Genomic DNA, 25415 nt, shown 5'->3' on the forward strand with positions numbered 1-25415 from the left:
TGGGTTTTAGACCCACTGAAGCCTGCCCACAGATTTCTGGTCAACAACCTTTCATCCAAAGGGATTTCTCTTCATTCATTTGCATTTCTAAGGTCAGTGCCCAGGAAATGGGACTGAGACAAAGTGATGAACAAAAAGCTCTACTGAGAATAAGTTTGTAAACCCAGCAGCTCAGGAAGCTGAGACTGGAGAGTCACTAGTTCAAAGCTGGCCTCAGCAACAGCAAGGCACTAAGCAACTCAGTGAGACCCTGTCTCTAAATAAAATACAAAATAGGGCTTGGGATGTGGTTCAGTGGCCGAGTGTCCCTGAGTTCAACCCTCAGTATTGGGGGGAAAACAAAAAAGCTCTACGGAGAGGAACTATGTAGACAATAACCTCAGTTGCCTCCTTTGGTTATGCAATGACAGAAGATCAGCCCAGGAGACATTACTGGGTAGAAGAGATCCCATGGTTGCTTCTGTGGTGTAGAGTCACCTCTGGGATCTGACAGCATTTAAGATGGCCCAGTGAAGACTGGAAAAAAAAAAAAAAAAGAGTAAAGCCTGTTAGGAGGAGGGCATATTGTGTGGATAGAGGATTACTTAATTACTTGAAGTTTAGCAAAATTGAAAGGAGAAATAATTAGCCTGTTGAAGCTAAAAAAGAAGTTATTAGGTTGTTTGCCAAATCGGGAAGTGCTAAGGTTTGGGAATTGCTTTTCAACTACAGAGAACAAATCCTCCTGGAGCTTTCCCATCCCTGGCGTCCTGGGAGTCTTGCTGAGTAAAAGCAGCATGGGATGTGAACAGTGTGGTTGTTTATTTTTTGAAGAAAAGCTATGTTCTTGTGGAGCTCGAGGTGTACAAACACAAGTGCCTCTGAGGCCAGTGGGCAGTTCATGTACCACTGAAGGATAGAGGGAGGGAGGAAGGCTAGGAGAGGAAACCAGCGAAGGAGGCAGCCCTGTGGAAGGACAAGCCCAAGTGCAGCCAGACCTTCCAGTTAAACATCATCCAGAAATTTTTACCAGATTTTTGAACCATGTTTCATTGCTTGCAACTTTTTTAAAAATTATTGCCTATTAGATACACAGAATAATAGGCTTCACTGTGGTAAATGCATGGAACACGCATTGATGATTTCCATGGTCCTGTTATCCCCCTTCTCCTCTCCTCTACTCTCCCCTGATCCTCTTCCTCTTTTTTTTTTTTTAATTGTATCATTTCTACTTTAATGTCATCTTTTTGGAACCAGAAATCATCAGGTTAAGCAAAAGAAGCCAGGCTCAAAAAGACAACTAAAACTTGAAAAGACGAGAAAAGATTCTCCCCATATGCGGACTCTAGCAGCTTATCTTAAGAGCTCCTTTTGTGGTGGTCAGAGCATACCTGCAGGCCCTGCTTGTTCTGGCCTCAGGGACAGGGTGGCTCTGAGTCTACCCCTGGTTAAATTCTTGCTCTGTCCCTTTTTTGTTCTGGGCACTTGAGCAAATTCTGTGTCCTGTCTTTAACGGATGTCTCTGTGACCTTGGTTGTGAAATGAGGAGAAAGGTCGGCCCTGTTCTCTGGCATTGCTCTAAGGATCCCACTAGGTCATATGTGCTCGTGGTAACTCTCACAGGTCTGAAAGTGTCACAAGCAGAGGGATTGGCCCTCCTTTGTTCAGCACGTGAAATGATGCCTGGCATGTAGTTGGTGCTCAGTGAAGATCTCTGTCTAAGAAATAAATCAATTACTGGTATTTGAGTAAACACAGTTTCCCCTGCTGTTTTCCTCTTTGGAAATAAAGGGGGGATGGGTTGTCATAAAAGGTGTTTTTAGGAAACTCACAGAACTTCTGGATAAGAAATATTTCAGTTGCCAAGGAACATGTTAAAAACCAAAATAGAAAACTCCTTTGGTGAATGAAAAAGAACCCAGAGGCACAACAGGAGGAGAACATGCAAACTCAGCAGTGAGCTGGAATGGGTTGAGGGCAGATGTACTCATGGCCCTGGAAGCCTATAGTACCAGTCACCAGCTGCTGTCCAGCAGACCGTGTCCAACTCACCACTTCATTTTTGCAGCAATACTCTGTGAACCTTCTGCCACAGGCCCACCCTCTTCTCAGGGTGCAAAGGTACTTCTGCTTCCTCAGTACCTAAAGAACCATGAATGCACTCCTGAAGCCCCTTCTTTGTGGGGCTGGGAATTTCTACCCATTCCTGATACCATGAAGTCTTATCATTCTTTGTCCATCAATGCCACTGCTTGGAATACTAGCTCATTTTGAAACTTCATCCAAAAAGCTTACTATACAAAAATTACTTAAAATCAGTGGTGTGCTTCATCAGCCTTAGTTCAAAATTCTGGATTTTGACTTGACTTCCTATAAGGAAAACTTGTAAGGCTGGAGCTTGGGGGCCTGGTGGATCTGCCATTGTGACTGGGACTTTGAATTAGCATCCAAGACCTCTTGCCCTTGTTGATTGGACAGGGCCCACAAAGAGACCAGACAGAGCTTTTGTTTGTCAGAGAAAGGAACACACCAGGGAGATTTGTTGCCCATTTAAAAAACGATTGGGCATGAAATGGCTAGTGTTTGGGTTACACAGCAACACATACTCTCATTAGCTTTTTCAGGATCACAAAAGGCCTGATGGCTGGTTTAGTCCCAGCCAGTGGAATCTGGTGCCAAAAATCTCTGTCAAACATTTGCAAGGGGAAGGAGTATTTGGGGAAAAGGGACTCTCCATTATATCATCAGTTTTCTTCTCCTTTCGTGCTGTACCTGAAGTTCATGGGTGCCAGGTATAGATTTTAAGCTGGGCCTTACTGAGTGAAAGCCATAAAACCACCCATTCCTCGTTGACTGTGTGGGTGATGGCAGTGGAGTGATCTGGTTTCTGAATCAGGGAGTTGTGAGGGTGGAGTCCAGGCCCCTGAGAGGGGGACTGGGCCAGGGGCGGCTTATCATGGAGAGTACAGTTCTGGAAGCAGAGATTAGAGACTAGGTGATTTCAGGACTGTGCTTCAGTTTAAAGATAACTTGGAGAAGAAAAGGGCTTAATTTGCAGCTGTGAGGAATGTTTAAGAGAAATCCTATGGCAAAGATGGGAGGTAACATTTACTGAGGACTTGTTAAGATCATTGTTAGGCACTGGACACAGTGTCTCATCAAGCCTCCAACTGCCACATAAAGGAGATATTGCTATTTCCCTTTAGAGCTCAGAGAAGCTGTGTAACTTGTCCATGGTCACGTAGCACCCAAGGAGCTGAGCTTAAGTATGGATCTGGCTTGGTCAGTTCCAAAATTCATGTTCCTTTGACCTTTTCCTATCATTCACATCACACATATTGGTGACTTGGTCGTCGAGTAAAGAGACTGTCCAGGAAGCTTGAGATCTGGGTTCTCTTTAGATCATTTGGCTTTGGCAACCTGAGAAGTGGCCCTTCAAGATCCCATACTGAAGCAGAGCCCTGGCCTGTCACATCACAGTGGTGATCCTGAAGATGAGTCCAGGTCTGGAGCAAGGCCAGCACTTTGCTGCTGATATATCTCCACTAGAAATCAACATGTCAATCCGATATCTGGTCACTCATTGTTCTAAGGATACACATCTGAGAACTGGTCATTTTTAGACCTAAGTTCTGCTCCACCACAGTGGTATGTCCTTGGAAAAATCCTAAAATCTATTGAGGCATGTCCCTTTATCTAACACTGCAGGGTCATTTCTCACCCGGGGCCTCTACTGTCCCTCTACTGGAATGTTCCTCATCTGATCTTCAAAAGGTCTTGTCAGGTCATAGCTGAAATATCACTTCCTCTGAGAAAATGTTCCTGACCACTTGATCCAAAGTGACCACCCAGGAGTTCTGAATGGCATTGCTCTTTTAAAACCAGCTGTTAAGCTTCCATCCTTATCTAATATTTCCTCCTCACCTCTTTATCTTCTTCAGTTCTCCCTTCCTTTCCCTCCCCCTTTCTTTCATTTCTCCTCATCTCTCTACAAGAATGTATGTTCCCTAAGAGCAAGGATTTTGTCTTAACTATCTCTGAGTGCCCAGTGCCTATAGTATATTACTTGGTATATAAAATGAGTTTCATAAATGTGTGTAGAAGTGATGAAGTAAGGTCTTCCCTATGTTACTATTCTACATGTTGGGCTGGAGATACCTCTGGGTCTCTTGCAACTCTGAACTTTGTGATTTAGAAATCTAGGGGAGATCCATCCCAAACTGCCCCTTGCACAGAGTTTATCCAGCATGAACTGAGCACATCATTTGAAGTAGACACATGTCAGGAGACTTCAAGTCAGATATGGTGAGCAAACTTGGTCCCTGGCCTCACAGAGCAGGCTAAAGAAAGGGTGAAGCCCATGGACCTGGGCTTAATACCTGTAACAAACCCCATGATACTCCAGGCACTGTTTATGGTGCGAGACATGTGGTAGTGAAGAGGATGCATTATCTCTGATCTTTCAAGCCTTCGACTGGATTGAGACAGACTTGGAGTCATATTTCAGATTGGCCCTTTAGTTGCATGGTCTTTGGCAAGATCTAATTTTGTTTCTTTTTCTTGTCAAGTGTGGATATATTGGACTCATTCTGTAATTGTCAGAAGGAAGTGATACTTTGCATTGGACAGTGCCCTCTGGATGAGGCAAAAAAGATACCACATGTTTGAGAATGTGTGAGTTATTTAAGGTAACTGAAAGTCAGGTGAGTATTGGGTGATAAAGACATTGTGGGCATGGAATGGGAACTAAAAAGTCTGGATCAGACTACAGAGGACATAGTCATGAAATTCTTTCCTCAATTTGGAGTCTGTATGGAAAACAAAAATATCAACTCCCCTCTTTTGGTGGAAGGAATGCTATAGCCCTATGATATCTGGGAATGTTCTTCTTGCTATTCTGTCTTTCCTGCTGTATACTTTGTATTTTTTTGCTGCAGAACAAAAATAAAAGACTTTACTCCTTGTGTTTGTTTCATGTTTGTCTTAGGAGAACCCATTGGTATTTTCCCATTATTTAGTGTTGCATCTGCCTTCTGTGCATGGTTAAGGCCTGATTTATATTTTATATTAGTGCTTTAGATTTTATCTTAGAATAAAATAAGGGAAGGAATTGCCATTGAGTTGCACATTGGTAGAGAGACATGTACAGAAGAGAGCTAGTTATGGGCAAGTTTGGAACATGAATTGTTTGGCTTATTTGGGTGCAAATGACATATTTTAGCAGTGACTGAATATCATGGGACACACACTCAAACAAGAACAAGAATAAATAAGAATTACATGGTATAGCACTTACCAAGCACTACAGAGGGAGAGGCAACATTCTTCTCTCAGCTTGAGATGGTTTCTAATATTGTAGAAGATGCCCCAAGAAACCCTGCCTGCATTCAGCACTAACTTTGTCATGATTACTTCAGTGTTCTCAGTTAAGGAATGACATTTAATGGCCTTGGGAAACATCCAAAGAAGCAGAAATGAATCTGCCATAATTGGGTAAAGAAAGGACTTGGAAATGAATAGTCTCTGATTACTCATTTATAAATCTTCAGCCAAGGGTTTCTGAAAAATTAACCGTGGGAGGGACAAAAGTAATAACAGCTTTAATTATGATATTAAATTTGATACCTGGGGAGCCACAAATGCTTTATAACTCACTTATATATCTTGTCCCATGTTTGCCACATAGAAGGTTCTCAAAAAAGCTTTAAATTATGCAGGGTCAGTGCTCTGAACCACCCTAGGACTTTTTTCTCTGTGGGACTGAGATCCCTGGGAAGAAGCATGGAAGTTTATTCTGGGGACATAGGATACATTTCTGATTAATCAGCTCTAATGGTAGCTGTTTTCTGATCCCACAAGAATAAACCATTTGCTTCTAAAGGTTCTTTGTATGTACTTTTACTGGCATTGATTTTCCATCTTAGATATCAGTACCCTGGAGAGCTCTCTGCTTCCTTCTTGGCCCCCTGTAAACTTGGTAAACACTTCCAACACTTTTCAAACTTTTCTCCCAAAGATCTTCTAAGAGCAAGTGTGAGCAAACACTCTGATGCTCTGGGGACAGAACACGCCATGGGCACATGCATTCTTGAAATCTCTTCTATACCCATTTAAATGAATTTTGCATTCTGTTCTTAGTAGATGGGTGACTGCCATGATATAGGTAGGTTTTAAGTTACTCACCATCTAGTAAAATAGATGCTGCAGGGAGATTGTAGATTTGTGTTCTGTTTGACCTCCCATACATTCTGAGAGCCAAGACTTAGATTTGATTGTGGGAAAACAAGAAAAAGAGAGGGTGGGACAGGCTGTGCTAAATACATGCAATGTGGGTCTGCCTGTTTCTTTCTCTTCAGCTTGGTTTTAGGTTTTTCAGAGAGGTGACCAGTGAAGGATCAGCATGTGGCCTCACCAGAGTTCTGCACTGAAGTTTGGCTCCATGGATGCCACACTACTGAAGTGACAGCCTCACTTGAGGCTTTGAGAGTCATTTGAGTATCACCATCTCTAATTTGGGGCAGGTTTTTCCTTTTACTGTTCTGGTTTCTGTTCATACCTGTTCCTGCTGAGCTTTATAGGACAGGGCAGAAGGCATCAGGTCGACTGAAGATCAGAAAGCACCAACTTTATATATGCAGCCTACCTTGCTGAACTTGCCCATCCAGCTGTCCCCAAAATATATGTTACTAACTTCCCTGGACTCAGACCCTGGTCTTCTTGAGTAAACAATCTTTACCAGATTCTTTTTGTCTTGAATCAGGCTCCTTTTTTCCCCAAAACCTTTTACCAACAGTGTTTACATGTATGTTCTTAGGGTACTTTAACACTCAAATTGCAGGACTCTCCAGTACAGATTTTTCAAAGCCCTTAGACCTTCTCTTGAAAACAAACAAACAAACAAATAGTCTAGTGGTGTATGTTGTATACGAGGCATTGTGAGACCTTAGTGCACAGTTAGGGGGGTTATTTTCATCTTTCATTCTCAGCCTTTTAATTCTTTGGGAGGAGACAGGGCTCCACTAGAGATACATGAACTCCTTTCTTGTCCTGTCAGGGTTTTAGCAGTGGTGTAGACCTGGGTAATTAATTAGCAAGAGTTTTCTAGACAATATGGACCCTGTGCTAGATGCTAAAAATGAAGCTTCAGTATTTCTTCTTATAGAGATGAATATACCATTTGGGGATTAGAAAGACCAAACAGAATCATGGCCTCAGGATCTTGCCTCTCTTAAATGTTCAAGGTCCCTTCCCCTTGGGGGATATCCCTTTTCTGTACTTCAGGAGCAAGCTAAAAGGAGTGGGTAAGAGTGATGAGGATGACAACTGAGTGTGTTCCTGTGCTGAGCACCTTTAATACATTATCCCATCGGATCCTCACAAGACTACAGTGAAGTGGGTCTGTTTGTCTGCAACTGACTCAGTCAAGGAACCTGATGAGATCTCACGCAGGCAGGAGGTTGCAAAGTAGCACCTTTCCTCTCAAACCCACATCTCTCTGATCTTGATCCTTCTATTCTTTTTTTTTAATTTAATTTGTTTTAATTAATTATATATGACAGTAGAATGCATTTATGCACTTTGATATATCATACATAGATGGGATATAATTTTTCATTTTTCTGAGTGTACATGTTGCAGAATCATATTGGTCATGTAGTCACATACATACATACAGTAATAATGTCTGTTTCATTTTACTGTCTTTCCTATCCCCACATCCCCTCCCCTCCTTTCACTTCCCTCTACCTTATCTAAGGTAATGCTATTCTTTGTTAGTGCCCCCAGCCTTATTGTGAATTAGCACCCCGCGTATTAGAGAAAACATTTGGCCTTTGGTTTTGTGGTATTGGCTTATTTCACTTAGCATGATATTCTCCAACTGCAACCATTTACTGGAAAATTCCATGATTTAAAGCTGAGTAATATTCCATTGAGTGTATATAACACATTTTCTTTATCCTTTCATCTATTGAGGGACATCTAGGTTGGTTCCACAGTTTAGCTATTACGAATTGAGCTGCTATAACCATTATAGTAATCTGATTTTAAGTCCTTTGGGTATAAACCATGGAGTGGGATAGCTGGGTCAAATGGTGGTTCCATTCCCAATTTTCTGAAAGGAATCTTTATACTGCTTTCCATAGTGGTTGCACCAATTTGCAGTCCCACCAGTAATTATATTCTACATGCACTAAAAATCTTGAAGGGTGAGGGGAATTCTTGAAGCTTCTGAGTTTTCCAATCCTTTTATGGTCAACAATCATAGCTGCCGAATAATAACAGAATAACCAGTACCAAAGGAGTTAGTTCTCTGGATGCCTTTGGTTTAGGAAAAACTCCACATTTAATGGGAATTTTTAATTGCATTTAAATGAAGCACAGATACAAAAGATAGACTTTATGAGCCACAGTGATCTTTTAAGTATACCTTTTTCCTGGAAATAGTTGATTTTTATTGTGTTTTTTTATGACCTCTTATTCTCCTAGGTTATAGAATTTGGTTCTTTTGTATTTTGAGTAATTCTTACTCCTCTGCTCATAAATGTCTTATGAATAATTTATGCCAATTATAATGAAATAGAATCCAAGTACTTGTACTGCTATAATATTTTAATAAATCCTGGCCATTTTGATGGATGAGTATGTTAAGACTTCTCTGTGGATGGTGTCTTGTCCCTCTACTGAGAGATGAGATCAGTCTCAGGTGCTGTCATTACCAGGTGATATGTTTCTCAGTTTGTGTCTTCCAGAAAGAAGGATTTCAGGTGGGAGACATAGATAGAAGAAGCACAGAACATTTATTTAGTGAAGTGAAAGTACTCTGCAGGAAATGTGAAGCAGGGTGTCCCAAGAGAGGAGGTAGCCCAGGGTTTTCCAAGTGGTCAGCTTTCATATGGGGTTTGGAAACCTCCTTCCGTGTGCATTATGTATCAGGAGTGGTTACTGTGGCTTCCTGCCATAGCTCAGTGCACCCGTGATGATTCTGCCATGTTAGAAAATTTCCCGCCAATACCTAAGTGAAACCCAGAGGGTCCAAACCACAGTGTAAATAATATAAGGGACCCAGGGAGACCCAGATGACAAGGCCTCTGTCCTTTGCACACACTTTGAGGTTGAAACTCCCTTAAGCTGGTTACAACTACTTTCTTTCTTCCTTTTTTCCCTGTTGTATTAAAGTTTTTTTTTTCCTTTATTTCTGTATTTTTATTGGTGCATTATAATATTACACCATAGTGGAATTTGTTGTTACGTATTCATACTTGCACACGATATTACAATGTCATTTGGTCAATATCATTCCCAGTTTCTCTAGTTTTAAGAAAATAAGTATCTGACCACGAAGGAGGCAGCTTATGTGTGTGGTTTTCTGAAGTGGAACCATCTTCTGCCACTTGACACTGAGCCCTGTTTTCTCTCCCTCTAGCCCCTTTGCTCATTCCACCTCCCTACCTGCTCTAATCCTATTATTCACGCTGCCCTGTTTTGTATTGACACCAGGTTTCATGAGTCTCCCTTTCTACGATGTGAACTGAAAACCCCTCGTAGAAGGAACCACACATACATGGTTCACCTGGCCTTGCTATTTCTTAAGTCAGAGTTAAGTTCACTGGTCAGCAGCAATGCTTTTGAAAGAAACATTGACTCTTATATTCATTATAAAAGTAACAGAAGTTTCTTAAAAAAAATCTAACAATATGACTTTAGTTTCTGATAGTGCAATCAGTGTGTTCTACACAGAAGAAGTTTCCCCTGGGGTCTTCTGGGTGGCGTGATTCCTAGGGAAGGTGGCCATAGTAGTTTGGTGTGCTGCTGCTCAGCACTGTTGTCTTCACCTTTAGCCTAGTGGCTCTGAGCATCAGCTTTAGTGTGAGACGTACCATGATCGAAATCCAGGCTCACTGGTGGTATGGTCACAATCAGATTCCTTAATTAAAATCTCCATCAGTTACCAATAAATTAAGAGTAAACTGATCTCTGTGTCAGTTTGCTAATTGTTAAATTAGAATGGGCACTGGTACATTGTTCTACAGATTGGTGGATGTCACTGTTTCCATCATTATCCCCTTAATTAGCTGATGTATTATATAATAAAATGCTTCCTCTTCCTTTCTACTGAATTCCTCTCCCCTGCTCTCTTTGGCCTCCTCTTCCCCCTCCCACTTCAAAGGGAACTCAGGTTCTTGTTGGGATTATTCATGGAGGTCCCGTCTTCACATCCCCAGAGCAGCTGGGAAGCAGGCTACGAAAGGGCGGATGGCTGGCCAGGCTAATAAAATTTTGTGGCCACTGATTTTATGGGGCACATTTCCACAGCTGCTCTAGCAGATTCCTCTTAATGCTTTCTTTTCTAATGATCAGGATGTGTAAATTACCATGTTGGGCTTATCAGTGGCTGCCCATAATGTCTTGTTTTGTATGTGAACAGAGGGTCCAAGCTCTTCCTAGCATCTGTCATTAGTTCTAGCCAGTCCTGGGTAGTCTTAACTCCTTTATCTCAGAAGCGAATGCCAGAATCTCCCAGGGATGGATATTACCTTTGGCTATGGTCATGACTCAGTGTCTCCTGGCTGCAGGCAGGATTCTCCAGGGCTTGAAAAGGAGGACTGTGTCTTTTGCAGATAGTTTTCCAGTCAGTGACAGACAGCAGTGGTGTTGGCCTGGGATCTCTAGGAGTTTGAGTTAGTTTAGGGTCTATTTCATGGTTGGTCCCAGGAGACAGAGAACAGTTAATCAGAAAAAACTGGGAGTGAGGTGGAAACTGGGGCTAGTGGTGGTGGTGGGAGCTTCTTTTCAAGGGAAGCAGGATTTAGAAGGGAGAGGGTGCCTTCTTTGGAAAGAATGAGTCTGGTTTTGAGTCTTGGCTTTGCCATTAGAACTTCGTGGTGCTGAGAAGTTACTTGCTGGTTGGTTTTCTCAACTTACTTTTCTACTTAATTCATCACAAACATCTAGCCATATTAGTACATAAAGATCTACTTGCTTCCTTGAAATTCCTGCATGCTATTTCATAAATGAATACCCTATAATTAACTAAATAATTAACCTATAGTTGGTGTTATAGATGGAATATTTATGAATCCCTCCAAATTCATATGTTCAGGCACCATATCCCAGAATGGTTATATTTGGAGATGGGACCACTAAGGACAGAATTAACATTACATGAAGTTATAAGGGTAGAATCCTAATCCAATAGGTTTAGTATCTTTTTAAGAAAGGCTGGCACATACCTGTAACCCCTGCAACTCTGGAGCCTGAGGCAATAGAATCACAAGTTTGAGGCCAGCTTGGGCAACTTAGATTATGACTCAAAATAAAAATTTTTAAAAAATTTTTTAAAGGGCCAGAATTTGGCTTAATAATAGTGTCCCTGGGTTCAATCCCTAGTACTTCAAACAAACAAAAAATCAGAAAGCTCATCTTCTATTTCTCTCTTTTTCTGAACTAAGGAAAGGCTATCTGAGGACACGAGTCAAAGTTGTCCATCTTCAAACCAGGAGGAGAGCCCTCATACAACCAAACTACTCTTTCACCCTTGTCTCAAATTTTCAACTTCAAAAGCTGTGAGAAAATAATTTTTTTTTGTTTTAAACCACCTATTCTGTTGTATTTTGTTATAGCAGCCTGAGTAGATTAATATAGATGAATATTCAAATTATTTATAATTGTTTCTTATTATAAACTATCTTTGCCTAATGTGTTAACCTGCTGGGTCATCATATTTCTTTTGTATATTAAAATATCTTTTATTAATATTTGGCATACACTAAAAAGCTGAGAGGATAATATAGTAAATGCCTACACACTCATCCATGTAGTTTTAACCACTGTTATCATTGAAATTAATAGAGTACCTTCCCAAACAGGCTGTTATCAGTTTATCTGCAGCCCCACCTGAAACATACTAATAAAGTATCAGCGAAGATGCTTTGACACAATTGGCACATAAAGAAAAGAGTCCTCAGGCTCACAGTTTACAGGAAAAATAAAAGGAGTGCAATCTTTGGCCAGATGCGTCTTCTCATCCTGTGCCTCTTTGTCTTCTCTGTGCCGTGGCCCCTTCTTTCTCATTGTCCAGTCCTTGGGCACACCAGTATAGCCTTCCGTGTCACTCAACTGACTGCCCTATCTGGACTCATAACCAGTAGTCCCCTTTGTTTGGCTTCAAAGAACTTAGCCAATCCCTTGAATATGAAAACTGAGAATAGTGAAGTAAGCTTTCTTAGCTGCCATTCTTCCCTGGTTACAGCAAAATTCAATGGGCAGAATCTTCTATTTTGTATTCTATGACACTCTCTCATCAGCTGGTAAACAAGCCCCTCTAGAGAGGTGGGGAGACAAGATGCATGCTTAGGTTACCATGGGGACAGACAAGCTGTAATAAATGTTCAGAATCCTAGCCTGATGAGGTTTTCACAGTTGCGAATAATTTCTTTGTCAGTCATCCATTAAGTCACTCCTAATGAATCACTGGCCCTATTTGCTCTTCAGAAGAGTCTTGGGTGTGCATGATTCAGACAGAGGGCAATCTTAAAAGCAAGGAGGAGACAACAGGTCATCATTAATTTGGAGACATTTTGCAAATTAAGGGACCTTTTTTTTCTGAAAAAGCTTCTGGGAGTTACCAGACTGGACCATGAGTTTCGAGAGTTGGTTTTGATAAGTTTTTTGCTTACTGGTCTCAGAGGGTGGACTTGTGGCTTCCCAGAATGCTTGATGTTCCTGGGGAGGGGGAGTAGGGAAACTTCTCTAAGAAGGAAAGGGAGCCCCATTGGGCCCTCCATCCCAGATTTACTTGCATCTGTTCTTATTAAAGTGCCATTTTCTAAATATCATATGTGTACATTGTTCCTCTCTTCCAGTTTTGGAATGCCAAGGTGTGCTATGGTTCTGCCAGGTCACCAGGTTCTGCCATGTTTGAAGTTGCTGTGGAACTTGGAGGCCATGGCTGCCCAGAATTCTTGCTGTGGCTTCTAGGCCCTCCATGGAACATGCCTGATCACCCTATCGAGCCTTACCACGCACTACCCCCACTTCAACTTGCTACCAACCTATTGAAACTCTTCACTTCCTCAACTTTGCTTGCCAAGATCTCGCATACCCCTGGGAGGAGAACTTCCTTTTCACCCTATTGCCTGGTTCAAACCACTTTTCCACAGATGTGAGTTTTTCCAGGAAATCTTACCTCACCCTCTGAAAAGCTGGGTCAGGCATCTCCTACCTCCCCCTGTCTCCTCTCTAGTTGTGAGCCCTAGAGAGCAGGTAGGACATCTTGTGTGCAATACAGAGGTGCTGGCCTCCAGCCTGCAGAGGTGGCTCACATAAAATGATTCTCTGCAAATATTAAACACACACAAGCATGTGTGATGTCCCTAAGTGACTGAGGGACCCTTTGGGACAACCCACAAAATGGAACCTTCCTCTTGTCTCAACATCTGTGAGGTAGTATCAAGCTCTGCTATTCCTGGTACCATGATCCTTTGCCAATTAGCCTACACAGTGTGCCCAAGGACAGAGAAAAGTCTTGATTTTCGGATTTTAAAATCAATGTAGCTAATTAAAAAATAACTCATTGAACTGAAAACAAGTTCAGAAACAATTAAGATAATTAAAATATCAGCACCTTAATTGAGACCAAGCAGTGAGCTCAAAAAATAAAATTAATTAAAAAAAAAAGAAACTTAGATGGAACTGGTAATTAACTGGCTTTTGAATTCAATACTCTGCAGCTCAACAAATCTCTTTAAATTAATTCATTCTTGGGATTTTTTTCTTTGAGAAAAGTTTTTGTAAAATTTATTTGAGAAAGATAATTGGACATGCGTCCCATACCGTTTGACCCTTGATTGGCTTTTGCAAGAAGACAGGCAGGAAAGATGGAATTAACCTTCAATGCATGCCTGCTCTGTGCTAGGCACATTGTCCGAGTTTAGGTCCACATGAGTCTTACAGGTATGGTGATGCAAGTGGTACAGGACACTCATCTTCTAGAGAGTGCTGCATGCTGTTACCAAGCATGTGCAGAGGGAGATTAAAACTTGCAGCATAATCTCCAGGAAATCATCAGCACCATGACAGGGAGGCTTTGAGCCTGGCTTTGGGCTCTCACTGACACTCAGTGCTTTCTCCCTACCTTCTCACCTCCATCTTATGAAAAGGCTTCTTAAATGCCACTTACTATTCAGATCTCTTATCATTCCCTTTAGAAAGAGGAGCCACACATCCCTGTCCAGGACCAGTGGTTGTGGGAGCCTTTCAGGAGTGTCACTGCTGCATTGAAATGGAAATGACGCCCTCACATCCCCTTTCAATCCCCATATTGCTGTTTTTCAAAATCAAAATGCATCCTGGTGATTAAACAAATGCTGACAGCTTGATTTGTTACTGTTTTGTTGTTCTGTGAAGTTCATTTACTCTAAATAATTCGCATACATGTTTCAAGTATTCAGACCCTAGTAATTAATTTCTAGCAGACTTGATTTCTGTATGCAAATTGTTAAGTATGTGTGTGGAGTTAAATGATAATTTCATTATTATTACTTTTTGTTGGATTTTTTTATTATTATTTTTTTATTTGTTAAGAAATGTCAGCTTCTAGGATCCCAAGGGTTATCTATACTAGTTAGATTAATGGCAGGATGACAAGATTGCAGAAGAAGAGTTGACCAGACCACAGGTCAGGTGACTCATTTGGAGGATTGCTGCATCCAGAGAGGGCGGTTGTTTGGAGATGTCCATCCTACCCTCTGGGGAATGAGACTGGTAACCTAGTCCTGGGGGCATACAGGCAGGGTATTGCTATCACAGTTTCAGCAGCACCCGATGCCCTGGCAGCTCCCTCTTACTTTTGGCCATTAAATCTCAGTTGCCTTTCAGGGCTCTCAAGAATATGGTGCCATCTGAGCTTCAAACCTGGGTAAGGTTGGACCCTTGCCCAACAAAGATCCTAGTTGTTTCCCATGCTGGAGTCACGTAGTGAGGAGTTCAGGTTCACAGACCTGGTTTTCAAATACCCTCTGCACCTCTCATCAGCAGCTTTTTTCTCAGACCTGTGTTTATAAAATGGGGATATTAGCAGCAGCCACCTCCTTGGATGCTTGCAAGGATTAAGCAAGGTAATCCAATTAGAGGGCTGGGTTCACTGGTTGCATGTCAGAAGCACTCAGTGGTGCTAACTATTGTTCTTGTGATTATGAAGGCTTACTATTCAGTCTGGGAACAAAATACAAACCTGAAGAACCTAACCCATAAGAGGTGCTTAACACATACCAGGTCTGTTGTAAGCACTTGCAGATATTAACTCATTTGATACTTAAGTCAACCAACCAGCCATGATAGATGTTATTATTCCTCTCTTACAGAAGAGGAAATTGAGGTATAGAAAGGTTAGTAAATTGCATAGCCAGGGCCCCATCCCAGAAGGCCTACTCTGGAGTCTGTTCTCTTTCCTTTTATTTCTGCTCAGCTGATTGACTTTCTTTGTGACTGCACCATCCAATCAGAGTTGGCAGTATGAACATTACATAGTTGAGAAGTTGTCTATAGAAGCAAAAATAGTTCAGATTCTGCCTCAAAGCTTGTCATGTCCTACTGCAGATTTCAATGCCCATTCTTCTTGGCCAGCCTACTAACCTCCATCTCTGAGAACTACTTAGTGCAGATCCCAAGGTCTCTACAGCTCTTGGCACCTACTAGGAAAATAGCCTACACTGGTAACTATGGCGGGACTGCTAGTCATTGGGTCCCCAGGTTTCCTGAGATTCATAGTGGTGGATGGAAGTGTGAGAATGGGCATGGCCATTGTTGGTGGTCATCTGGTAATCCTTTTAATTGTTGACTCAGTTTTGTAAAAGTCTTGGAAGGTAAGCCCATGTTGACTTGGCTGCAGCTCTGGAGGTGGGGGTGGAGAATTATGCATAAGGAAAAGTCACTGGCAGAAATTATACCATCCTCCTAGCTTCTCAAGCAGACATCCCTAGAAACTAAGGAAGTTCTATTTGGGGCCAGGAAGCTCTTGCTTCAAATTTCTAGAAGGCCTAGCCTTGGAGGAATCTGAGGGCAGATATAGACCTCTCTCCAATTTGTCTCCAAGGCAGCCCTCAGCTTAAGAACAAGGAATGAGCATGTGGGCCTTGGCACTTGAATCAGCTTCTCTTTTTTTGTGCCTCTTTCTGTATCAGAGAACATCTTTTGAGGGTTAGGCTTTTCCAGTGGCTTCTCTTGGACCAGGACCTGGATCTTGTTGCTGTCCTGACTAACCTAAGAATGTACCCTGGTCCCATTTACAGTTGCTTTGGGAGGGAGCTGCCTTGAGCTGTTCACACAGCAGAAATGCCGGTTTGCTCTGTGTTCAGGATTTTTGAGGAGTTCTTGGCAACCCTCTGAAGGAAATGGTGCTCAGAGCCTGGACCTGGGCGTGAGGAGGGAAACTGCTCTTCTCTCTGTGACAGCTGAACGAACTGGTGGAGTGGATGATGGCATTTGTCATGGAGTTTTGCTATCCCTGCTTGCAATGCCATTTCATTTAACCAAATGTCTGCATGGGGAGGAAATTGAGAAACCTCACATCCCTGGCTGTAGAGAGCAGTTATGAAAGATTTACCTCCTAATAGACATTAGGCTCCAGATCTGGGATATGGCACAATTGCTTTTGTTTTGCAGGAAGTTCCTTTGGGCCTCTTCTGGGCCTAAGATGAGCATGTGCACCTCAGCATGCTAAGTGCTGATTATCCAGGAGCCTGCTGCTCAAGCTTATTCCAGAATATGTTGCTGTATATGAACCTCTGTCTTTGGGGATGCTTTCTTGAGTTACTTCTTTGAGTCAACTCCCTTTCCCTCATTACCCACCCACAGACCACACTTAACAGTCATTGAATTTCTCATGATTGCCCACACAGGCCTTCCTGCATTTGCCTATGCTTGTCTCCCTGCCTGGTTTGCCTGTTCTATCTTTGCTTTTCAAAATCCTACCCATCCTTCAAGATCCAATTCACATATTAATGCGTCACTAAACTTTGCCCTAGAAATTGATCTCTATTTTTCTCTCAAGCTCTGTTATCATTTTATATGCCCATCATGGCCCTTATCTAATTCTGCTTTGCACAATAAATATTTATGTGTAAGTTTTTCCCCCCCTCTCCCTCCCTGTTACGTTGTAACTTTGTGTGGCACAAAACTGTCTTACTCATCTGGAAGTTCTCTACAAACTTAAAATAGGTTATTAATGCACATGGCCTGTATTTATTGAACTGAAGCAAAAACCTATGTCCTTAAGGGCTTTTTAGGTGATAGGAAATAAGTAAAATTAAGCATGAATGAAATCATAAAAACCAACACCAGATAAATAACCAAATGGGGAAGCTTTGGTAGCTCTTGTTCCTCCGATCATGTAAGATTCTAAAGGATTTTTTTTTACAGTAATTCCTGCTTGAAATGAAGATACTAAAACTCCCAAAGCACCAAGGAATCACTATCCTGATGTTCAAGAAGAGCATGCGTGATAGACACAGAATTCCCTCTGGCTTGGGTTTTCATTTCAATCCCCACCAGTCTCAGAAAACAGCACAGAGTTTTCTCTGTGCAAACACACAATTGGTTTATTTCCCATTTGTTTATTTGAATAGCAGTGGAAATTAAATTTCCTTGGAGGTCCTCATGCCCCTCTTCTTTCTCCTTTCGCCTCAGCCCTGGACCCATCCAAGGACCCCTGCCTGAAGGTGAAATGCAGCCCTCACAAAGTGTGTGTGACCCAGGACTACCAGACAGCCCTGTGTGTCAGCCGCAAGCACCTGCTGCCCAGGTAAGACAGGAAGCAAGGTGGGTGGAGGGTGGGAGGCGCTCTGCAGTTGGTAGATCTAAGGGTACCTGGACTCGATTGGGGAACATAGGAAAAGGGAGAGCATAGTGTTTGTGCTGCCATTTCGTAGGATATTTGGTGCCTATATCCTTGCCTAATGGTATGAATCTCAGTTTTCAAACACAAATTTGCAAAGAACATTCATCTTAATTCCTTTAAATCTACTTAATTTTTATTCTGCATTCTCATCTGAGCAGATGAACAGAAATCCATTCTTGGTCATTATTTTGTACCTTCCTTTTCCATGAGTGACCTTAAGATCCACTAAGGTTATTGCTAAGAAATCAGAGGTTGGACCTTTTGTCCCCTGGTTGTATCTGATTATGCTAATCCTTTGAGACCTTGAGGCCAGAGGGTCTCTGCTGCCATAACCCTCCTGCCTTCTACCATTCTACCTTCTACCTTCTACCTCCTGCCACACTACCATTCTTTCCTAGATTATGTCTTGCTATTTGCTGGGGTATAGCAGGCCTATCCCTATTTACCAAGCCCAGGGGGAGTTCTCCCCAATTTTCTCTTCTTCCTTATAGCCCTGATTCTCAATGCCACCCCACCCAGCACTAGCCACCCAGAAGGCTTAGACTTAACAATGATGGAAACAGACTTGAATTCAGGCTGCTTATATTTTCAGTCCCATAAGAACATTCAAAACAAGAAATCAGACACACAAACGTGTGCGTGCACTCGTGCGCACGCGCACACACACACACACACACACACACACACACACAGAGGCTTTCTTTAAGAAAGGGGCTGAGTGGAGGTGAGAGGAAGGTGATTTCAATGCCCTTTCTACACTCCCCCTTGAACTGCTTGTGCAAGTGAGCAGTGCAGCAACACCATGTCGGAGTTTCGCCCAGTTGTGTCTTGAGCAGCTTGCTCTGCCACTCACCTGGAATGCACCATAACTTAGGAAAATATAGCAGGCTTCCTTAACTTCATTCCCACTGAAATTGACCTCCCTAGAACTTTCGCTTTATTAGCTCTAGATTAACCACCTGAGATCCTGAAGGATGGGTACTCTTCCCTCTCTTAATCCTTAAAGTCTAACCAGTGCAGGCTCCTTTAGGCTGTTCTCGTTAAAATACATTTTAATTGCCCTTCCTCCCCTAAGTGATTTTCTCTAAACATGCCTGTGGAAGTGCCACCCCTGGGATCATGATCTGGCAGAAAGACAGTACTCCTATCATAGGGTGACTCTGCCATCTCTGGCTTCTCTAAGCATGGCCCCTGCAACCATAGACCTGACCTTCATCTCCCTCTTCTCCTTCAGAATCGTCTTGTTCAACAAGACTTTCAAGGTTGTTTTAAGCATAGTCAGACAAAAATGCAAGGTATTATAATGAGCTTTTCTTGTCCTCCTAACTGGAAGGTTCTTCCTTTAATAAAGACCCATCCTGTCCCTGGAATGTGTAGCACATTCCAGGTGTTGTGCTCAGCATCCTTGTCCTTGAATTCTTTTTTAAATTTGGTATTTTTTTTTAATCTCCACTCTACAAAAGAGAGAACTGAGGCAGAGTGAAGCATTCGTGATTTGCTTGTATATCTAACAAGTGGCAACCATTATTCAAACCCAGGATTATCTATCTAGCTCTAAAGCTTACATTTTTCACTACTACAATATGTTAGCCTTTTCATTATACCTTCCCTTGTCTATGGTTTATTTGCTGTTATTCAGCAAAAAGCTGTGGAATACCTACTGTGTGCCAGGCTTTTGTTAGGCCCCAGGGTTTCAGGAGGTCCTATTCATATACTCAAGGAAAATCAAGGTCACTGGGAACTTTGATGTAAAAAAGGTATTTTGGTTGATATTTGAAATTCTTTTAAAGGTTATGTACTCTAAGAAAACATGCCTCAATCTCCTGCTGCATGTGATTTCTGCCTTCCCTGATGGAGAGAAATGTGGTTTCCTTTGTTGAAAATTCCCAATTTCTCTCTGAGATAGTGTCTAGGTTGTTCAGTTATCTGGTTGTGTGTGTGTGTGTGTGTGTGTGTGTGTGTGTGTGTGAGAGAGAGAGAGAGAGAGAGAGAGAGAGAGAGAGAGAGAGAGAGAGAATATCCCTTGCTTGTTTCTTCCTAGATTTCAAAATTCAGACTTTTTTTAGAAATACCAGAGTAGAGGTTTGTGGTTTTAAATTCAAATCTGTTTGAGACCAAGGCAGCAACCTTGCTTGTATTCAGACATATCCAGGTAAATGATATTTTCCTGGGCAAGTCATGTTTCTGATCATCACATTTTTGCCTATGTGAAAAGTTTAATCTTCATCTCCCATATCTCCTGGTGACCACAAAATCATAGTGGCTTAGAGCATGGATTTGGGAATAAGACCAATCTGGGCTCAAGTCTCATCTTGGCTACTATTTGACTATGTGACCTTGGCAAGTTACTTTACTTCTGAATTTGTGTTTCTTCACCTGTTAAATGGGTTTGATAGTTGCACTTACATAGGGGATAACATACACAGTGTAATGTCAAAAAAAATGTTAGATATTGTTCCACTTATTGAAACAATGACTATAATAGTTATTGTTACTGTAAGGTTCATTTTGCAATTTAAGCTAGAAATCCCCAAATCTGCATACTCCTAAGAAAAAATAGCTCCCTACAGATGCCTTTCCCCTCTAAGGCTCACGGTGCTGTCTTTACTGTTCTTGCAAGGGTAAGTGTGAGGATTACAGTGCACTTCTGTTGTCCCCTTGATGATTCACACAGGTAAGGACCAAGAAAATGGCTGCATTTCTAATACTAGGACATTTACTGGAAAAATATTTCAAAGAGGCAGCTTTGACTGAGGGGACATGCCTACTTCCCTTGTTGGGACTGGGAGGTGGAGTGGCTCCTGCAGTGGTGTTCGCTGTGGTTGTGGGTCCAGCCTTGTCCTCGACCTCTCAGAGGCTGAATTACTCAGCCCACATGATCAGCCGATTGCATACATCTTCTGAGGGTCTTGGACATCTTCCCAGATGAAACATCTGTCCTTCCACATTATACTTCAGGGGTCCCCTCTGATCAGGGAAACCATGTTGACAACTCTATTTATTCATCAATCAGGAAAGTAATCTTTCTTTCTTCAAAACATCTGTGGACAATTGTGCCAGCCAAGCTGGCCTCTACAGCAGCACAGTGGGTGAATCCCGCCCTCCAGACAGTCAGGAGTGTGCACATGTGGAGAGGCGGCTGAGCCAGCCTTAGGCTGAGTATGAGACTCCAGATTTAGGTTGCCTTTGCAAGCGGAAGACAGAAGGACAGTGAACGAATCATTGACAGAATTTCATTAGCTTTTGGGTTTTTTTTTTTTTTTTTGGTTGGTGCAGATTGAGTGATTGGAGAAGCCCTTGGGTGCACACATCTGTGACCACAGCATTTCAGGGCCAACCAAGCAATTTTGTCGGGGATTGTGGAGCGGGTAGAGGGTTGTGTAATAGGGCAGGGCAACACAGCCCTCCTTTTGCTGGAATCTTCTCCTTGATTGAGGTGGTATTTGTATTAGGATATGTATTTGGTTTCATTCTGAAGCTTCAGCTCAATTCATGTTGTTTTTGAAGAATTCTGGAAATTCTTTGTTTTACTTCTTATCATTTAGCAATATTGGCAGGGGTGGGAGAAGGCTGATTTTGGGTAGCATGTCCCCCCTCAAGGTCTCCAGGGACATTTATGCACTAAAGAACAGTGTGCAGTGGCTTGGATCAGGAAACCTTCTCTTAAGTGACTTTTCCAAAAATACTCCAGGCTATTTTTGATTTAACTATAGTCAATGCCTATTATAGGAAACATTAAAAGTTAGAAAAATTTAAAAAATAACCCAAAGGAAAGAAGTAGGGGTCACTGTATCTAAAAACAATAATAAAATTTTCCCAATGTATTTCTGTCTTTTATTTCTTCTTGCCATAGGTTTTGTTAGGTGAGTTGTTTTTAATTAACAAGCAGTAACATACTGCATATAAAAATTTGGATTGGACCCTCTTAATTAATTTATATAAGAGATTTTTTTTGATACTACAAACTATGTATGCAAATTTTAATGACTAATAACGTACTATACAAAAGAAGTTAACTTGAGGTAGGTCATAAATTTAAATGTAAGAGCTAAAACTATAAAACTTCTAGAAGAAAACAGGAGCAGTGACCTTGGTTTTGACAGAAATTTATTAAGTAGGGCACAAAAGCCATGAGCAATAGATGCAAAAAGAAAGAACAAATTAAATTTCACCAAGATTAAAAATGTCTGATCTTCTGAAGATACTTTTACAAAACTAAAAAGGCAAGTCACCCTAGAAGAAAATTCCGCAAAGCACATACCACAAAAGATTTGATTCTGAAATAGGTAATGAAAGCACATGTACTCATGGATGTTCAGCTTTATTTGTAGTAGCAAAAACAAAAACAAAACAAAAAACACAAATCAAACAGAACAACAACAACAAAACCCTGAAGTTTTATCACTGTATAAATGGATAAAAACATTGAGGTCCATCCAATATAATGGATTACTACTCTGCAATAAATAACAAAGGGGCTATTGATACATCCAACAACATAAATGGATCCGATTATTATTTTGAGTGGAAGGGGAAAAAAAAGACCAAAAACCAAGCATAATACTGTATGATTTCCACTTACATGAAAATTTAGAAAACATAAAAACTCATCTATGGTGACAGAAAATCCCTCACTATTTGCTTGAAAAGAGGAAGATGATCATGGTCAGTGGTTGCCTAAGGCTACAAGGCTTGATAATGAAGTAGATCCTTCTGGAAAAAATGAAGTCAAACTCTGGTCTTAGATGCCAGAGATCCCACTGGTCAATGGGTTTGTTTGTTAAAATAAAATTTAAAAAGGCTTTATTACAATGGAGTATTATTCTTTTTGGCAGGTTTTAAATACATATATACCCTGAGGAGTTCTTAAGGAAAATTTTCTCTTAGGAGATAGGATGATAGAAAGTCCTCAGACCTGCAGAGGACTCTGTGCTCAGGGTTTCTCCACCAATTGGGATGGCTGGTTCAGATTCATTGTTCTGTGTGAGTAGGAGATAGGGTAAGGGTGGGATTTCCCCTGTGGAGTGCTGAACATTGATTTTACCTCTCTGTTGCTATTGATTTTCATTCAGAAAATAGAAAATTGAAGCATTTGTTCTAAGCTTCCAGAACAAGCCACATTCTCAAATTCTGCAAGTGTATTGTGAATGGGAAGAAAGCATGTCAGGATGGGACTTACAATATCTAAGTGTACCCTTCAAAGCCTTGGGGAGCAGTGGGAACTCATCTATTTTTAAATAAGGATCGAGATGGCCCAACTTCCCAAAGGGCTGGGCCTCTCTAATGTAATAGCCCTTCATCTTCGCTTCCTAACTATCTGGAATAACAACTAATTCTCTGCACTAGCAAAGAATTCAGATCCAGTCGAGGCTTTCGGTACAGTAGACCAATCTGAGAGCTTTCTCTCTTTTATGTGAACTTGAAAAAAAGAATCAAAGTGTTTGAGGTCAGAGAGAAGTACATCACAGAATGTGCCTCAAATACCAAACTCTCAGAGGATATTTGAAAGGATGACGGTTATTTCATCTCAGTTTTGTTTTACAACAAAGCACTGCCTCCTGCTACAGGGGCTTTGAACCGATTGATTATGCATACACATATCTGTTGAGGTTTGGAAGACAAGTGGCCATGCAGAAGGTGGGTAATTCCTGGGTGCCTGGATGGATTTCTGGTGCTTTACATCTCAAGGCCTTGCCAATTACCAATGTGCCACTGTACCCACAATCATTACCACGATTTTATATTTGTGTAGCTCATGCCCTTTCTCCATAGGGCCCATGCATTGCCTTGGGTTCTTTTTAAGCTCAGAGGACCTTCATTAACCATGCTGTGGGTCTGAAGACAGCGCTAATGAGAGATTGGTGCTGTTTCTAGGATGCTTGCAGCTGAGTTTTGGGTGTGCCTTACTCTAAGTCAGTCTCTTTTGTAAACAGAAGAAACACTTCACTGTGGTCCATTATTTTGCAAATGCATACCTCTTCATGTGTTGTTCCAACCACATGCCAAGTTCCTGTTGCTGAAGAAGAGACATGACAGGAGGGAAAGCAGCTCTTTCAAGAGAAGTACTTACTGAGCACTTACCCTGTTAGGCACACTTTGCAGGGAGAGCTGGTGGACTTCTCACAGCAGGTGGGCCAGGTCTGTATTATAACATCCACTTTGCAGATGGGACTATTCAACTTCTCTAAATAACTGCCCTCCTTGCACAGGAACAGGAAGGGGTGGATTGGAAACCAGATTGGCAGTCACTTCAAAGCTGCCTCTGCAGTGGGGTATTAGGGGTGAACTCTCAGAGAGCTAGTTTGCTTCATTCCTAGCCAAATCCCACCAGCCAGTGTGCTTGTGGTCCTAGAAGTGCTGCTATCTTGTGGTCCTAGCTTCTAAACCGTCTTCTCCTTTCTAAAGCAGTGACTCTAGGTTCATTATTCCCCTTTGTGATTCTTTCACATGTCTCTTAAATATAGAAGTATTTAATTACTTCAAACCCACAAGACACAATAAGAAAGAAAAAAGAAAAGGTCTTGTCTTGCTCTGCCCAACTTCTCCTAGGACTGTTGTGGAACATGAATTCCTAACTCAAGCAAGCTACTCAACTTCTCCATTCCTTTGTTTTCTTCTCTGAAACCAAAGGTATTGGTGAGATGATCTTGAGGACAAGAACAGCAGAGACTAAGAAGCTGTTCATGATGGAGATGCAAATAATTGTGTGAATGTTTTTGCATGGAACTTTTAGTCTTTGGAGCAGGGGACAGAGTAAGAATCAGATATTACATTTAAGAAAAATTCACTAGGCTAGGTTTACAGGTATAATTTTAAAAATAACAAATGCAAGACTTCCAATAAAATGTACCACACCCATATCGTGTCCTATCCTGGCTCCCCCCACCAACACTTTTTTTTTTTTAAAATAAGCTCTTTTCACAGCCATCAGAAGGGGGTGGGGTGGGGCAGGCTTACTCAGCAAAGGCTCCTTAAGTCTCTTCTGCCTGTGGGGCAGTTTTGGGGTATGGCCCTCAAGGACCAGAGCCTCTGTTCTGGAAGCTTGTCATCTCTCCTTCCTAGGCTCTTGGACTGGGTTGCCTCCCAGCAGGGGCGATTCTTGTTCCCGCTGATTCCAAAGCATTGAATCATTGTCTGACTTTTTTTTTTTTTTCTTTCCAAGCCAATTCCTATCTGTAGACGATAGATGTTTTATGGTTGAATTTCCAGGATGTGTGCATGCCCAGATGTTAATAAGCTGGGTGTCTCTGGAGCTGGGAGTGGCTGTTTACAGAGCCAAGGGTTGATTAATGACATCCTTTCATTTCCTACCTCCATCTCTGGAAAAAGGCACATAGTACACTGTGATGCTGACTGGGTGATGGAGCTGCATTTATGGGTGTCCTTGTGCATTAAGTTACGTGCAGACTGGAATATTTTCTTCCTTAGATTTAAGTGTTTTAGAAATAGGAGGTTGAGGTGAGTATGCCCATTTTGAATAGATAATCACTAGCTATGATTTCTACCACAGATCAGGTGTGAATCATATTAGCCTACCTGT

At 41.7% G+C, this 25415-nt stretch overlaps 1 protein-coding gene across 3 annotated transcripts in view; it reads left to right on the plus strand.

Annotated features, from left to right (window-relative positions):
• Positions 1-25415, plus strand: part of Spock1 (SPARC (osteonectin), cwcv and kazal like domains proteoglycan 1) — a 504789-nt gene that overhangs the window by 327186 nt on the left and 152188 nt on the right. For all 3 annotated transcript variants that reach the window (XM_026410690.2, XM_026410689.2, XM_026410688.2), the window contains one exon: positions 17665-17779. In XM_026410690.2, the coding sequence (XP_026266475.1) occupies positions 17665-17779 (115 nt within the window). The remainder of the gene's footprint in view (positions 1-17664; positions 17780-25415) is intronic.

The sequence above is a fragment of the Urocitellus parryii genome, chromosome 1 (genome assembly GCF_045843805.1).
Source record: "Urocitellus parryii isolate mUroPar1 chromosome 1, mUroPar1.hap1, whole genome shotgun sequence".
In the NCBI taxonomy this organism is placed as follows: domain Eukaryota; kingdom Metazoa; phylum Chordata; class Mammalia; order Rodentia; family Sciuridae; genus Urocitellus; species Urocitellus parryii.